We start from the raw sequence: 17,231 nt of genomic DNA, 5'->3' as shown, positions 1-17,231 counted from the left end.
TGATAATACTGAAGGAGAAAGACTTGGTGAGGTCCATTACTCAGAGGATGATGTTATGTTGGGTTAGTTACCACGAACACCACCGTCTGCCTAAACTATTTGTGAGATAATCCATGTTGATCTTTACGGGTAAAAAGTCATATAAAAGAATTAAATCAAATTTCACGTAATGTAAAAAATTACCATAAGTTTCTGATGATGTTAAATTTGTTATAATTCTTTCGTTAATAAAAAATATATAACAAAATCTATATTATCGTCGTTTAGTCGAGGAAATATTTTAACATTTACTCTATATCACTGAAGCCATTCTCTTGTTTACAACTTCCTTTATTTCACATCGCTGCCGAGATATCTTCGTTAATTGTTTTGTTAATTATATTATATGAAATGTATTTATAGATGTTAGGTAATATATTATCGTATATAATTTAATGATAAGTATATAATTATTGATGCTTTACAATACTTAATTAAATTTGTCTTCGTTTTGACTCCATGTTGTCTTCATTAATTACAATTATTTATTTTGCAATATTAATATTAATTACAGTAATAATATATTTTAACATTTACATATAATTAATTCACCTTTTAAAATTAGATATAATAATATAGTCATCAAGACATCACAGAGGAGTTAGATATCTTCACTTGTATTATAATGGAAGAGTTTGTTTACGTGGTGAGGTGCGTCTCAGCTGACCATCAAAGGCGTCAATGTTAAAATATATCCCCAACACCATATAATAATACCGATTTACTTAAAATAATTAATAAATTAACCTTAAATAACACTAAAAAATTAACAAGAATATCAATCAACTATTTTACTTAATTTAACATTAATTAAATAGATTTTTAACGCTTTAAATACAAAGTTAACCAGACATAACGTTCGTGGTAATTACATAAACATTACCCAGGAGAGGAAAGCAGCACCGAACATCATATATTAAGGTGAGTTATTTCACCCAAACATCATGTCTAATACTCTACCACATCATGTCATCCAGTTAATGAGGTCATAATACTCTACCACATCATGTCATCCAGTTAATGAGGTCATAATACTCTACCACATCATGTCATCCAGTTAATGAGGTCATAATACTCTACCACATCATGTCATCCAGTTAATGAGGTCATAATACTCTTCCACATCATGTCATCCAGTTAATGAGGTCATAATACTCTACCACATCATGTCATCCAGTTAATGAGGTCATAATACTCTACCACATCATGTCATCCAGTTAATGAGGTCATAATACTCTACCACATCATGTCATCCAGTTAATGAGGTCATAATACTCTACCACATCATGTCATCCAGTTAATGAGGTCATAATACTCTACCACATCATATCATCCAGTTAATAGGTCATAATACTCTTCCACATCATGTCATCCAGTTAATGAGGTCAAATCTCTACCACATCATGTCATCCAGTTAATGAGGTCATAATACTCTACCACATCATGTCATCCAGTTAATGAGGTCATAATACTACACATCATGTCATCCAGTTAATGAGGTCATAATACTCTACCATCATGTCATCCAGTTAATGAGGTTAATACTCTACCACATCATGTCATCCAGTTAATGAGGTCATAATACTCTACCACATCATGTCATCCAGTTAATGAGGTCATAATACTCTACCACATCATGTCATCCAGTTAATGAGGTCATAATACTCTACCACATCATGTCATCCAGTTAATGAGGTCATAATACTCTACCACATCATGTCATCCAGTTAATGAGGTCATAATACTCTACCACATCATGTCATCCAGTTAATGAGGTCATAATACTCTACCACATCATGTCATCCAGTTAATGAGGTCATAATACTCTACCACATCATGTCATCCAGTTAATGAGGTCATAATACTCTACCACATCATGTCATCCAGTTAATGATGAGGTCATAATACTCTACCACATCATGTCATCCAGTTAATGAGGTCATAATACTCTACCACATCATGTCATCCAGTTAATGAGGTCATGATACTCTACCACATCATGTCATCCAGCCGAGGTCATAATACTCTACCACATCATGTCATCCAGTTAATGAGGTCATAATACTCTACCACATCATGTCATCCAGTTAATGAGGTCATAATACTCTACCACATCATGTCATCCAGTTAATGAGGTCATAATACTCTACCACATCATGTCATCCAGTTAATGAGGTCATAATACTCTACCACATCATGTCATCCAGTTAATGAGGTCATAATACTCTACCACATCATGTCATCCAGTTAATGAGGTCATAATACTCTACCACATCATGTCATCCAGTTAATGAGGTCATAATGGATAAAATAAAATATTAACATGACTTATAAGACTGAGGGAAGTGTCGCCAGTATTATAGGTCATGTGGCCACAGATTACCACCATTATTTGACACGTTAATTGTATGTTATTAAATGATGTGTAGAACCTAACCTAACCCAACCCCTTTGAGTATGATGATTTAACCCCTTGAGTATGATGATTTAACCCCTTGAGTATGATGACTTAACCCCTTGAGTATGATGATTTAACCCCTTGAGTATGATGACTTAACCCCTTGAGTATGATGATTTAACCCCTTGACTACGATGATTTAACCCCTTGAGTATGATGATTTAACCCCTTGACTATGACGACTTAACCCCTTGAGTATGATGATTTAACCCCTTGAGTATGATGATTTAACCCCTTGACTATGACGATTTAACCCCTTGAGTATGATGACTTAACCCCTTGAGTATGATGATTTAACCCCTTGAGTATGACGATTTAACCCCTTGACTATGACGATTTAACCCCTTGACTATGATGATTTAACCCCTTGAGTATGATGATTTAACCCCTTGAGTATGATGATTTAACCCCTTGACTATGATGATTTAAACCCTTGAGTATGATGATTTAACCCCTTGAGTATGATGATTTAACCCCTTGAGTGTGATGATTTAACCCCTTGAGCAGCCTTCCAAACATGCTGGACAGAGAGGCAAAGAAACTATTAACGTTGACGTGAAATTAGATACAACTCTCACTAAACAGTCTCGTGCAGTGATTGTCGAAGACTTTTTGAAATTTATTCTTTATCAGCGAAATCAAATTCCTGTTCAGTTTGGCGCATTAGTGCGAGAAGTAGCCAAGACAGAGGACACCACCAGCCACCACGGTGAAGCACCTACACAACAGGAACACACTGCCAACAAGGTATGTTAAAGTTATGCTGCTAACAGAGGGTACCACCAGCCACCACGGTGAAGCACCTACACAACAGGAACACACTGCCAACAAGGTATGTTAAAGTTATGCTGCTAACAGAGGACACCACCAGCCACCACGGTGAAGCACCTACACAACAGGAACACACTGCCAACAAGGTATGTTAAAGTTATGCTGCTAACAGAGGGTACCACCAGCCACCACGGTGAAGCACCTACACAACAGGAACACACTGCCAACAAGGTATGTTAAAGTTATGCTGCTAACAGAGGGTACCACCAGCCACCACGGTGAAGCACCTACACAACAGGAACACACTGCCAACAAGGTATGTTAAAGTTATGCTGCTAACAGAGGACACCACCAGCCACCACGGTGAAGCACCTACACAACAGGAACACACTGCCAACAAGGTATGTTAAAGTTATGCTGCTAACAGAGGGTACCACCAGCCACCACGGTGAAGCACCTACACAACAGGAACACACTGCCAACAAGGTATGTTAAAGTTATGCTGCTAACAGAGGGTACCACCAGCCACCACGGTGAAGCACCTACACAACAGGAACACACTGCCAACAAGGTATGTTAAAGTTATGCTGCTAACAGAGGACACCACCAGCCACCACGGTGAAGCACCTACACAACAGGAACACACTGCCAACAAGGTATGTTAAAGTTATGCTGCTAACAGAGGACACCACCAGCCACCACGGTGAAGCACCTACACAACAGGAACACACTGCCAACAAGGTATGTTAAAGTTATGCTGCTAACAGAGGGTACCACCAGCCACCACGGTGAAGCACCTACACAACAGGAACACACTGCCAACAAGGTATGTTAAAGTTATGCTGCTAACAGAGGACACCACCAGCCACCACGGTGAAGCACCTACACAACAGGAACACACTGCCAACAAGGTATGTTAAAGTTATGCTGCTAACAGAGGACACCACCAGCCACCACGGTGAAGCACCTACACAACAGGAACACACTGCCAACAAGGTATGTTAAAGTTATGCTGCTAACAGAGGACACCACCAGCCACCACGGTGAAGCACCTACACAACAGGAACACACTGCCAACAAGGTATGTTAAAGTTATGCTGCTAACAGAGGGTACCACCAGCCACCACGGTCCACACCTACACAACAGGAACACACTGCCAACAAGGTATGTTAAAGTTATGCTGCTAACAGAGGGTACCACCAGCCACCATTTTATGGAAATTACTTCGTTCGGTAGATAATTAGGCGGTAGCGGGTCAGTCGTCAAAATTAACCATCCTAAAATTCAATACATGACTGAAATAAAAATAATACCTTAGAAGAAACCACTATTTAACACATTTTCCATAACTATGACAGTGTCCATTATAAAACAGATTGGGTTGGGTTAGGCTAGGCTAGGCTAGGCTAAAAAAAATTGCGCAAACTACTACACTCATCCATAAAACACAGTTAAATTGCTGCGTTTTTATAATTGTTTATTATTCTAAATCACCGGCAAGTCAGTCATCAATAATTACCAGTCAGTGAAATTACGACATTGGTAATAATTGACAACTGTCCTGCCAGTGATTTAACATAATAAATTATTTTAAAAATGCAGGAATTTCAGTTTTATAGATAAGTGTACCAGTAATAGTTTGTGCAATTTTTTTTTTAGACTAGCCTAACCTAATCTAACCCAATCCAACCTTAACCTAACCTAACCTTAACCTAACCTTGTCCTTCTCCTTATCCTTAACCTAACCTAACATTAACATAAAACTGTTTTATAGAGGCCACTTGTAGTTTGTGCAAATGTCTTTTTAAACCTACCCTAACCCCTTAAACATAAAACTGCTGCATTACTGCCAAGAAAATAAAGTAGTGTACACCTTAGGTGTTTAATACTGTATATGCCAAATTAAGCATTTACACAAGAAATGATTATCATATCAGTACTCATTGATAAAAATAGAAAAGGAAAATAAACACCAGACCACAACATTTTTAAATTCGCTTTCTCTGAAAAATCTGCGGCAATGTACTTGTAGTGCACGCCTAGTCTTTTAAATTTTGCAATCAGTAGTTTAGACAATTCCAAGACACTTTTCTTCAAAAGCATTTCTGTTGGAAATTTATATTTTTCAAGTATTTTAACCGATAAAATTCCCAATGGTATTACTTGTTCAAAGTGGGCAGGGCTTTGAAGTACTTTAGAGGGAAAATGTGGGGTAAAATACTAAAGTAACACCAAACCTTTGAAAACCTTACCTCATGTTTCCAAACTTTTAAAATGCTAATATTCAGTTTCTAGTTTATTGATTCCTCCTCATCTAAACACCTAAAACAACAACACATTAAGTACTGAAAACAACACCATCACCTACTAAACACCAAAAACATGAATAAGGAAAACTTTATAATTTTAGTTTTAGGATATGTAAGAAAGTGGTGCTAGTGCTTCCAAGCTTAAGCACAAGTCACTATCTATCCAGGAAAAGGGTGAATTTCCATGGTCCGGCACCGGTCAGGTCCCGAGGTTGCCGGACTAGAGAGGTACAACCTGTACTCCGAATTAGGTTATGTAAGGTTATATTATGTCAGGATAGTTTTGGTTAGTTACTCGGTAATACATTAATTAAGTTAGGTTAGATCTGGTTTATTAAACTAAACCTTTCCTCCAAGAATGTGAAATTCCTGACAAAGAAGACAGTGCTTACACCTCAAGGGAAATTGTGGGTGAAACACACTTCTAACCATTATAATCTTAATCTTTGCCTCTATATTTCTTCAACTAATGGTAAGCTTTTGCACTTAAAATCTTTAATCTCCTGTGAAGCTCACCAGTTCTTCATATTTTCCCAAATAATTTTCACTTGACTGTTTTGCTTGGCCCCAATTTTGCAGCAGTCAAGGCATGGGTGATGTCCTGTAATGCTCTTGCTTTCACTGGGATTATCCTGCCCTCCATCACTTTGTTGAAAATTATCCCTTTTCTCACCTTGACACGTTCAAGGAGACAGTGACTCGCATCTTGAGTAAAATAAGGTGAACAGGACATCCTTGCCTGATCTCAGCAGTCAGCTGTGGCCGTAAACAAACTGCTGGCATTTGGATGTGTTGGGTGACTTTCATAGTCAATTTTATTTTCTGCATTCTTTTAAATTGCCTAACTTATTTTTTGTTAATGTGCAAAGGAATAACATATAAATAACTGGTATAATTAATTATCAAAACAGCAATATACAGTAGAAACTTTCAGGAGGCTGATTACAAGTTCAATTTTGCCAGTTTGAAGACAGTCACTGAGGCAGGGGCACCAACACCAGCCTAAACAGTGACCCACATAGTCACCAGTTGGGAGTTGAGAGGTTGAGATCTAGCATTTTATAATAGCGTAGACACTGAATCTTTCTCCTTAGGGTAAGATTAAGCGGCCTCAAGTGAAGGACCCTCACCTTTTTATTTTATGGCAGTTAGTCTACAATAAGCTTTGATTTTCCAGGTTTACAGCAGAAAAGAAGAAATTGCTAGATGTACACTGCGTAGCAAGAGACAACGGTGGCTGACTAAGGTCAATAATTGTTTGGAAGATTTCAATATCATAATGCAGGTAAATATTTTCGTCTGTAAAATTTTTCTCCACCTTAATAGTTTAACAGAAATCACCTTTCTGTATCTGATTTTTCAACCACATTTTGGTGATTTTCTACCAATTTAATATTTGAGAAATAAAGAGCAGAAGATGACTGCAAAACAAGACATTCACTTTTACAACGTGTTTTTCAGACGCTGCGCACCGAGTTGAATGATGGTCATGTAATGGCAGTCAATGTCATTTTGGGGAGCTCCATAATATCTGGCCAGGAAGTTTTCTCCATCATTTTCCCCCGTGACTGCTCTTCAGCACCTGCCGAGTGTGAAGTTTCAAATGGTCGACAAACTGTAATGCAGTTCTTTCGGTAAGAATATATTAGTGTTGTAAATTTTATACATCATTTAGCTTTAGGTCTCATCATCATGTATTGATAATGGAGGTATGACTGTAAAATGCATTACTATAACAATGAACTTGTTCAGAATTTTCTCCATACAGTCAATACACCACCTTAATAAAATACAGTACTGTAAATGTATAAACATGAAACTACCATTTAATTTAATTTCCATGGAAAACTTCCTTGTGTCACAGAAAATTTTGAGGAAAAACCTGATATTACACTGTACAGTAGTACCCCGCTTAACGCGGTCAATTGAACCCACAGGGTACCGCGTTAAGTGAAAACCGCGTTAAGTGAACAACAGAACATATGGGATTAATTCCAATAGAGACTGGCCCGACCCCCAAACTCCACTTTTTGACGACACACAACTATGTTGTAGTAAAAATTTTATCTTAACTTTATGATGGTATGCACACACAATTAATAATTAAGAGAAATATCAATAATATTAGGTTTTTTAACACTTGCATTAGTAGAAAAGATGGCTGGGCACACGGGGATGGGGGGTTGGTTCCGAGGCAGAGGGCAGATTATTGGCCCTCACCTGTATCACTTGTATCAATTGTATCACTATCCACCACAGAGGCTTGCAGGGCCTCTTTGTCAAACCCCTCAAAGGCCATATAAGTCCATATCCTCACTATAATTATCACTATCACTGACTTGGGCCGGCTGTGGTGGGTGGCGGGTGAAGAACTCGGTAATGTTTTGATGACTGGGCGACCTTGTGCGCATCGTGCCCGCGCCGCTTCCCGCGTATATGATGAAAAATTCCGCGTTAAGTGAAAGTTCAGCTCTGGCGAGGCACCGCGTATATGATAAAACGCGTTAAGTGAAACCGCGTTAGGCGGGGTAATACTGTACAGTATTTGTGAGTCGGTGCCTGGGAAAAACCAGCACCTGATGATAATGGACGAGTTGACGTTAGGAATTTTTTCGTAAGATTGCAGGTCAGTGGATAAATAAAATGCTTAAATTCACTATGGTAATGATATTTTAAAATAAATTGGGCCAAAAGGTTCCAAAATAAGAGTTAAAGTTGATTAAAAGTCACATGACTGCAAAAAGCTCTGTGATTGGTTGTGACGTCACTGGTTGGTGCGAGCTTCCCAGCAGGAGGCAGCCAGCTGTAGTTGTCCAACCTTCTCGGCTGGTCGGCTCTGTAAATAAATATTATTAGATAATTAATTGTGCTTTACTGTACAACACAGTAATGCTATATTGAATATATAAATATTAATAAGCACATAAACTAATTCAATGGATATTAGCTGCCCATACTACAAATTTCATAGTATAAACATCCCAAAGAATATTGGTATTATTTTGGTCATCTGGGGAACCTTAAGATTGTAACTATAGGCTTAAGTACTTTAGACAACGAGACAAATTATCTCTACAGGATTCTGTCGCAAAGCATTTTTCGATCGCATAAGAAAATGCAGATCATGTTAGGTTAAGTTAGGTTAGGGTATGATGAGTTATAAGGTTAGTTTAACATACATCGGTAAGGGCGGGTAGTAACACAAAACTAGTGATTTTCAATAGAAATGAAGGTCTAAATCATTCATAACACATCGCAAACCATAAGAAAAAAAACATAAGTCTACATGTCTAAGTACAGGGATGACCAAAATTTAAAATTTACCCAATACTGTACAGTGTATAACTTATCTCGAATCTAAACAGCAAAATACTTATGGTAGTTTATAGTAAAATTTTACCTATTAATTAATATAAATGATGATATATCCCAGTGGTTCATCAGCGAATCATCAAAACAATAACAGCACTATATTGTCATGTGAACTAACACCAGGCACTCTCAAAACAAAGTCCAGACAATGTCATTATACTTCTAAATTTACTCGTATCTCCATCTAGTACTGATATGCTGTATATACCCTGTGTAGTTCGAGTTTTTAAGATCAAATTTTTTGGCAAAAAATTGGGGGTCGACCTTTAAACGGGTAATAGTTTCGTTAGGTTGAAAAATATTTACCAGTAAACAATGGAAACGACGCACCACCAGTTGCCAGGGCAGATCCCTTGCATGCTAAAATTAAAGGCTGCTTAAGAAGGGCCGATGCAAAAACAAAGCCTCCACGACCAGGGCTCTGCCGTATCAGCTTGACGGTACACGTGTTTTTCGAATCGTTTTCAGTTAAAAAAACTGTTACATCACAAGTGAATTAGGATAGAATATTATTGTAATACAACAGTTTTCTAACTGAAAACCATTCGAAAAGCGATTACTGTAGCATCTTTTGAACGAAAGAAAGCGAAAGTCATCGTTTTCGTCACGATTTTATCCCACTTTCCAATGTAATACGTACGTCATTTCAGCAAAAATATTACATTTCCATATTCTCAGAAACAAATAGTAGTTTTGCTGAAACGTGATGTATTTCAATGTAAATTAGGATAAACTACATGATGAAAACAAAAGACTTTACCTAAACTTCCGATGTTCAAGATATGTTACTCGTTGTTTTAATAGTTTTCGGTTAAAATACTGTTATGTTAGTGGTATTCTATTCATACTGTGCTTGATATAATATATTCATGGAAATGTAATATTTTTGCTGAAATGACGTACGTATTACAGTGGAAAGTGGGATAAAATCGTGACGAAAACAATGACTTTCGCCTTCTTTTGCTTTTTGAATGGTTTTCAGTTAAAAAACTGTTGTATTACAATAATATTCCCTCCTAATTGACTTGAATAAATACTTGAATGGAAATATACAATATTTTTGTTGAAACTACCCGTGTTTCAGTGTAAAGTGTCGTAATAATAAATGGTAAACAATTTGCCTTCGGCACTCGGTGTTTCAGGCATGGCAAGCCTCAGTTTATAGGACGTAGAGTGTTTTTACTGCAGGTTTTGTTGTTCCATTACCCTCAAAAACTTGGGTCGACCTATAAACAAGGAATATCACAAATTAACGATTTCTTGGTTAAAAAATCAGGGTCAACCTATAAACGAGGGAGGGTTATAGACGAGTATATACGGTACTCTGTAAGTGCACTGAAAAAAAAGAGAAAGTCTACCAGGTAAGAATACATTACAGCTGAGCTGGTGTGAACATAAGAGGTTTTTTTATGTCATAAGTTGCTCTTCACAGCATATTTCTTAAGTTACGAAATGTCCATGACTTAGACCATAAAAAAAACACCATTAAAACTTACCTGAATGTGGCATTTGGGGTCTGAATAGGTCATCCTTTCTACTACCTGTGACTGCAGCGATGAGTTTGAAACTAGTGATGTCATTGCAAATGGCAGCCCTGTTTCTAGAGACATAAACTTATCTTGACTATTATAGCAGGACTTTAAACTTTGATTACAAATTTTATTTACCGTATCACTCTACGTACGTGGCAGAGTGTATTTCTTGTGTTTACCAAGAACCATCAACTCGTCCATTTACCCCCCTGGTGTTTCTTGCTGGGACGTACTCTAACTTTACAGTCTTCTAAGTGACTGAAATCCTCACTTTCTATGCTATCCTCCAACAAAGAATCACTTAAGATTTTCATGGTTGGGATATATTATTCACTACTCAGATTGCCTCTAATATCCTGTGATTCTGCCATTTTTACCTCAAAATATTGAGACTTCACACAAAATACCCTAATACATCTGAGGACAATGGAACATTTCAGTGGAACAATGGCAGAACCCACAGGAGGCCATGATGTCATTGGCTGGGCCTAGAGCGGGCAGAGCTAATATTGCTACCAAATCTTATATGAGACACTGTGTAAATGCTGAAAAAGATACAGTAAACCTTGCTCTTCTCCTTTAATGTCCTGGTTAATTCTGATGTACCACAAACATTACTGCCGGCCACTCTGGGTCTCCTACGATGGACCGACTAAGTTACTGTGGTAAGAGGTTAAGTTTTGAAAACCACAGGTAGTACAGTAGTCTGATCCCATTGTTGATCCTCTCATTCTGTATCTTTCACATAGTATATTAATATCTTGCTTAGCACTCCAGATGTGATCCTAAGAAGAGAGCACTAAAGAAGGTCATTATACCATTATAAATTGATATGTGTTCCTAAAGTTGTTATACTTACCTTGGGGTGACATAAGAATGCTTCAATTGGGTACTGGTAAATACAGTTACACTATAGTACTGTACAGGTTTTGAGTACTCGGTTAACGAACACAATTCGTTCCAGAAGGTCGTTCGTTAACCAAAAATTTCGTTAATCGAAACCATTGTTTCGATGGGATATTGGGTAATTGGTTCCAGCTCACAGAAAAGTATACTATACAAAGTAAAGCCAAAAATGCATAAAGTCAGAAACACTCATAAAATTCCCTTAAATCGCCCTTAAATCACTATACTGTATATATCGTACATATACACTAGAACTCTTAAATCACTACTGTAATGTGATGCAGGTGATTAATTTTATCTCTTGTGCAAAATATATGACGTTTATATTCAAATTATTCCCTGTCTTGCAAGGATTTCAGCAATGCAAATTATATTATCCTAACTTAAGTCTGAGGTATTATTTATTTTTCAACCTGTAAACCTAGTCCTTTTCCCCAAATGTTTCTCAGGAAGGTGGGGGGGAGGGAGGGAGGGGTGACAGTGACATGTTTGACAGTTGGCACCTGTGGTGTGAAATATTTAATTGTTAATTTATGTCCTTTAGATTGAGTTTTTGTTTTTTGCTTATCAAATTTAATAGAAGTGACCGGGGTGAATTTAATTTGCATTGCTGGAATTCTTATAAGATAGTGATTAATTTGAATGTAAACATAGAAGAGATCACTGAATTGGCTGAGTACCTCCTCAGCTTATCAGCTGATGTTCAAAACAAAATCTGATTTTTTGTAAGGATTTCGTTAACCGAATTGAAGATTCTTATGGAAGGTAATTCGTTAACCAAAATTTCGTTAACCGAGGCGTTCGTTAACCGAGGGACCACTGTACTATATTTATCTAAATAAATGAACGCATTTATATCTTGCAATGATGGCATCAACCCTTGGAATGTGAGGCAGTGGATGGGTGAGGTAAAAGTTATCACATGGCTCTGTTCTGGGTGAGGTAGGTTAGGGGTAAAGGATGTCACATGTCTGTTCTGGGTGAGGTAGGTTAGGGGTAAAGGATGTCACATGTCTGTTCTGGGTGAGGTAGGTTAGGGGTAAAGGATGTCACATGTCTGTTCTGGGTGAGGTAGGTTAGGGGTAAAGGATGTCACATGGCTCTGTTCTGGGTGAGGTAGGTTAGGGTAAAGGATGTCACAGAGTAGGTTAGGGGTAAGGATGTCACATGTCTGTTCTGGGTGAGATGTATGTCTGTTCTGGGTGGAGTTTAAAGGATGTCACATGTCTGTTCTGGGTGAGGTAGGTTAGGGGTAAAGGATGTCACATGGCTCTGTTCTGGGTGAGGTAGGTTAGGAGGGTCACATGGCTGTTCTGGTGGGGGTTGGTAAGGATGTCACATGTCTGTTCTGGGTGAGGTAGGTTAGGGGTAAAGGATGTCACATGTCTGTTCTGGGTGAGGTAGGTTAGGGGTAAAGGATGTCACATGTCTGTTCTGGGTGAGGTAGGTTTGGGGTAAAGGATGTCACATGTCTGTTCTGTGTGAGGTAAGTTAGGGGTAAAGGATGTCACATGGCTCTGTTCTGGGTGAGGTAGGTTAGGGGTAAAGGATGTCACATGGCTCTGTTCTGGGTGAGGTAGGTTTGGGGTAAAGGATGTCACATGTCTGTTCTGGGTAAGGTAGGTTAGGGGTAAAGGATGTCACATGGCTCTGTTCTGGGTGAGGTAGGTTAGGGGTAAAGGATGTCACATGGCTCTGTTCTTGATGAGGTGAATCCATCTCTTCATCAGTTTTTAACAAATTCTGTATCTATCAATTAATATCCTTATTCATATTTATTTCAGAGTTCTAGTAACAAACGATGACTTGCTGAAGCTTGTGAGTAAATCCTTTAATGTTCAGAAGGTGTGGATTTTGTTACAGAAGATGCACTCTCCTGCCACATCTGACCAGACAGAATTTTCTGCACCAGATATAACCCCTTGTGATCTTATACCTCAACCTGGATATTCTCCAAATTTTCGTGCCCAAGTTGTCCAAATTAATGTCCGTCATCTTCGCCCGCCTCCCTCAATTTTAATGGACTTTACTCCCACTGTGGGTGCTGGTATTGTTCATTGTAGCAATATTGCAGAAAAAAGATCTTTAGGTTTTCATCCACCCAGTGTGTCAAAATGTCACTCTTTTTCAAGTGAAACCAACAACCACAGCAGTTCACTCAACACAAATGATTTTTCCCCCTTAGCTGAAGAAAAAGAAATGAGTTCATCTACTCTTAAAAAAACATTTTCTCTGAAGGCATCCAGTAAAGGGAAAACAAATAATTTTAATCAAAGCCATTATCTAAATAACCAGAGAACTTCTTGTGTAAGACCCACCTTAGAAAGTCCTATAAATGCTTCTAAGAGGATAGAACCAATTGTGGAAACTCCAACAGTCTCTTCTTATGTCTGTGAAAATCAGTTCACCCCAAGTAAATTCTTGACAACACAACTGGGGAAATTCACTCACTCTGAAAGTTGTTTGGAAGATGCTGGGTGTGGTGGTGATAATGTGGCGTGGTATCAGATAGATCATGTAATTTGTGGATTCAAAGATTTTTATTATAAATAGTCTCAGTTTTTATGACACAATAACATAAAGCAAATCTACAAAAATTCCCATTTTGTCTCCTAAATATATTTCTCATATGAGTTACTTGTATTTACTGTACTTGTACTGTATGTAGTAGGTAGTAAGTACTATGAAAGTCTCTGGCTGAATCATTTTAGGAAAGACTTCAAGTGTGTTTGGAATTCAGATATATATTTTAATTTCTAGTACTGTCTAAATCCTATACCTTTCGGCATGGATATGGTCTCTGAATGTATTATAGTATAACTCAGGAAATGCGAGATATATAAAATTATCTGAAAATCTCAGCATAACTGTTACCTGCATCACCTACCATGCCTCTGTGTCACCTACCATGCCTGTGTCACCTACTATGATGCTTGTTTTTTGCTTGCAGTACAGTAAAGCCTTGAATAACAACGGTGATGTTTCCTCCAATATTTTGGTGTAAGGTGAATCATCGTATCGTCAATCATAGCACAAACTATATTCTTTAAATAATGCTTCTGAATGCATCTTATACAATATAAATGAATAATAATATAGTTTACAAGAGGAGATGGGACACATTGTTTTTCTTTAGTGTTTAAACCCGGGGAGTCCAGGACTATAGTTCTTCGATAAGAAAATTGTAAGACCCTGGATGTAGCTGCGAAAATTAATGTAAAAAATTAATATATATGTTTTAAGTAATGTTATTTAATGCCAATAATGGAACAATAAAGTAGCTAACCACTAATGGCCCTCCAAAAAAAATTCACGAGATGGATTGGGATGTCAACATGCGTCTGCATTCATTAAGTATACACGTGTCATTTATCTTTTTATGAATATGTACAAATATTGATTTATATTTATTACTGAATATGTATTTGATTGAATTAATCTTTATATATATTCTGAGTTGGGGATTTGAATATAGTTAAAAATCTACCCAGATCCCAACAGGCAACAACAATAAAAACTTAAACATAAAGACAATCGGACTATAAAGGGTAGACAAAGGATGCAAGTTTTTGTTGTGTATAATAAAGTACCATAAATTCATAACAAAATATTCAGCTTCTATAATTTACCCTTAACCATACTTAACCTAAACATTAACAGTATATACATATTTATACAACATACAACAATTTTGAAGCAAGTGGAGGTGGGAGGCAATACAAGATTACAAATACTTAAGTGAGGCTGAGATGGCTGTGAGCAAGGCTGAGTATTGAAGAAGGCGGTAGGTGGTCACTGTGCCGTGGGTTTCAGGATAGGTGATCCTGTGGTCACTTCCCAGTGAACTGCTCTCTCCTCGAATTGGAGCTGACAAAGAAGACTTTGAGGAGGTGGCCGCCAACCAGGATATGGAGAAGAGAACCGGGGGTTGGTAACTAAGGCGAGTCATACTCGGTGTTTCGTCCCTAGATGGCGTTGCTCGTGGTGCTGGGTAGGTAGATCAAGACAATAGATGGCGTGGTTCGTAGTGCTGGGTAGTGATCATGACAATTGGTGGGGGGTTCGTAACAATATATATATATATATATATATATATATATATATATACATATATATATATATATATATATATATATATATATATATATATATATATATATATATATATATATATAAATAAATCACTGTAGTCTGCGTGATCTAGGTATATGCTGATAACCACAAGGAAAAGAAAAACACGAAGTTCCCAAGCTTTTCTTAATTCACATCTTCAGGGGTGAGTACAGACTAGAGAGGTAATACAATCAAAGGTGTATATATACAGAGGAGGGTGAGACCAGGTCACAATGGTCAGGTATTAGGTAATGACCTTACTAATCTTTAAATAGCACACAACGGTTGGTGGTCAGGTCAGATGGTCAGTGACCCGGCCTTCTCACCTGATCACAAATCTTCTTAATTACAAAATTGTCCAGCTTGTACATGCCGTTACTCAAATTCATGTTGGATGCTTCGGTATGTTTAATAAGACTAGATTCTATGATGTTCCTACTATCAATTGAATTACATGGTAATAAGGAGGCATTATCCCAGTCAATGCAATGCTTGTTATCCCTCAAATGAACAAACAGAGCATTGGATTCCTGGCCTGTCCTAACACTGTATTTGTGTTGTTTAATTCTAGTTGCAAGATCTTTACCTGTCTGGCCTAAGTAAAACATATTACATTCCTTGCAGGAACTTTATAAATGCAACCAATTGTGTTGTTGGGGAGTTCTTGATTAACATTTGTTTTAACAGTGCATGAGTTTTAAATGCCACATTGACGTTCAGGTTTTTAGCTGTGAGATGTGTAGAAATTTTTGTGAAATGGTAATATTAAGATATTCTTATGGTCATGGGTGGGCTTGGGGTCAGTTCTATAAAAGTTTTCTTAGTAATGTTTAAGCATTTGTCTATGAAGATCTAGGGTATTTAGGTTTGAGCCAATATTATATATATTTGTATTCCTCATCGATGAATTCGGACTGCAAATTCTCAAGGCACGTAAAAACATTGTTGAAAATACTGACTGTTTGACTTTATTATGGTGGGCAGAATAATAATTGAATGTATGAACACACATTAGTTGGTTTTCTATAAATACTGAACTTAAAAGTGTTAACTATTCTGTATCAGACAGTCTAGGAATGGCAATTTACAGTCTTGCTCTAATTCCAGATGAATTTGATCGAGGGTCTTGTTAAGTTGTGGTAGGAAAAGCTTTTAGGTCCTCATTACATGGCCAGAGACATAATACATCATCAACATATCTAAACCAGACTGCTGAGGGTGGTAAAATATTACTTAATAGTTTCTTTTCAAAAGAATTCCATATATAGGTTGTAATACAGGTGAGAGTGGATTACCCATTGCTCTAAGGTCTTGCTTAGCAGATAACCACACCCCTCCTGCAGGATTCTTGAGTTAGGTTCGTAAATGAGTCATATCCAGCAATACTGAACTCACATTCCTCTGGGTCGATTCTCCTGTTCTTGTACAACAGTTCTACAACTCCTACAATATCTGGTTGGTGTACTCTTAGTAGTGTTTCAAACTCCTCCCTCTTATCAAAGGAGGCATTATCGTTATTAGTGTACATGACATTCAAGCCAGAATTTGTTCTCGTTAGCGTCTCTGCTCTTAGTAATAAACCCGCTCCACCCACATTCTCGAAGCTGCAGCATTTGCTAAGTACACTGTATTTTTGCAGGGTGTGGTTAAAAATGTCATTGTTTACCAGGCGCTCGTTCCTCCTGTCGGTAGGCTGAGCTGGTGCCGCCTCCCGGGTGGGGGGTGAGTGG

General features: G+C 37.6%; 1 protein-coding gene across 1 annotated transcript; it reads left to right on the top strand.

Moving 5' to 3' along the window:
- The first annotated feature begins 926 nt into the window (after positions 1-926).
- On the top strand, positions 927-14,148 carry LOC121869213. The gene is made up of 5 exons (XM_042370453.1): positions 927-960; positions 3,131-3,244; positions 6,756-6,863; positions 7,040-7,212; positions 13,173-14,148. The coding sequence occupies exons 3-5, from the start codon at positions 6,858-6,860 to the stop codon at positions 13,939-13,941; spliced, it is 948 nt and encodes a 315-aa protein (XP_042226387.1). The 5' UTR covers positions 927-960; positions 3,131-3,244; positions 6,756-6,857; the 3' UTR covers positions 13,942-14,148.
- Positions 14,149-17,231: the final 3,083 nt, after the last annotated feature.

This window comes from Homarus americanus, unplaced genomic scaffold, assembly GCF_018991925.1.
Source record: "Homarus americanus isolate GMGI-L3 unplaced genomic scaffold, GMGI_Hamer_2.0 scaffold51128, whole genome shotgun sequence".
NCBI lineage: Eukaryota > Metazoa > Arthropoda > Malacostraca > Decapoda > Nephropidae > Homarus > Homarus americanus.
This window is presented reverse-complemented; position numbering and strand designations above follow the sequence as displayed.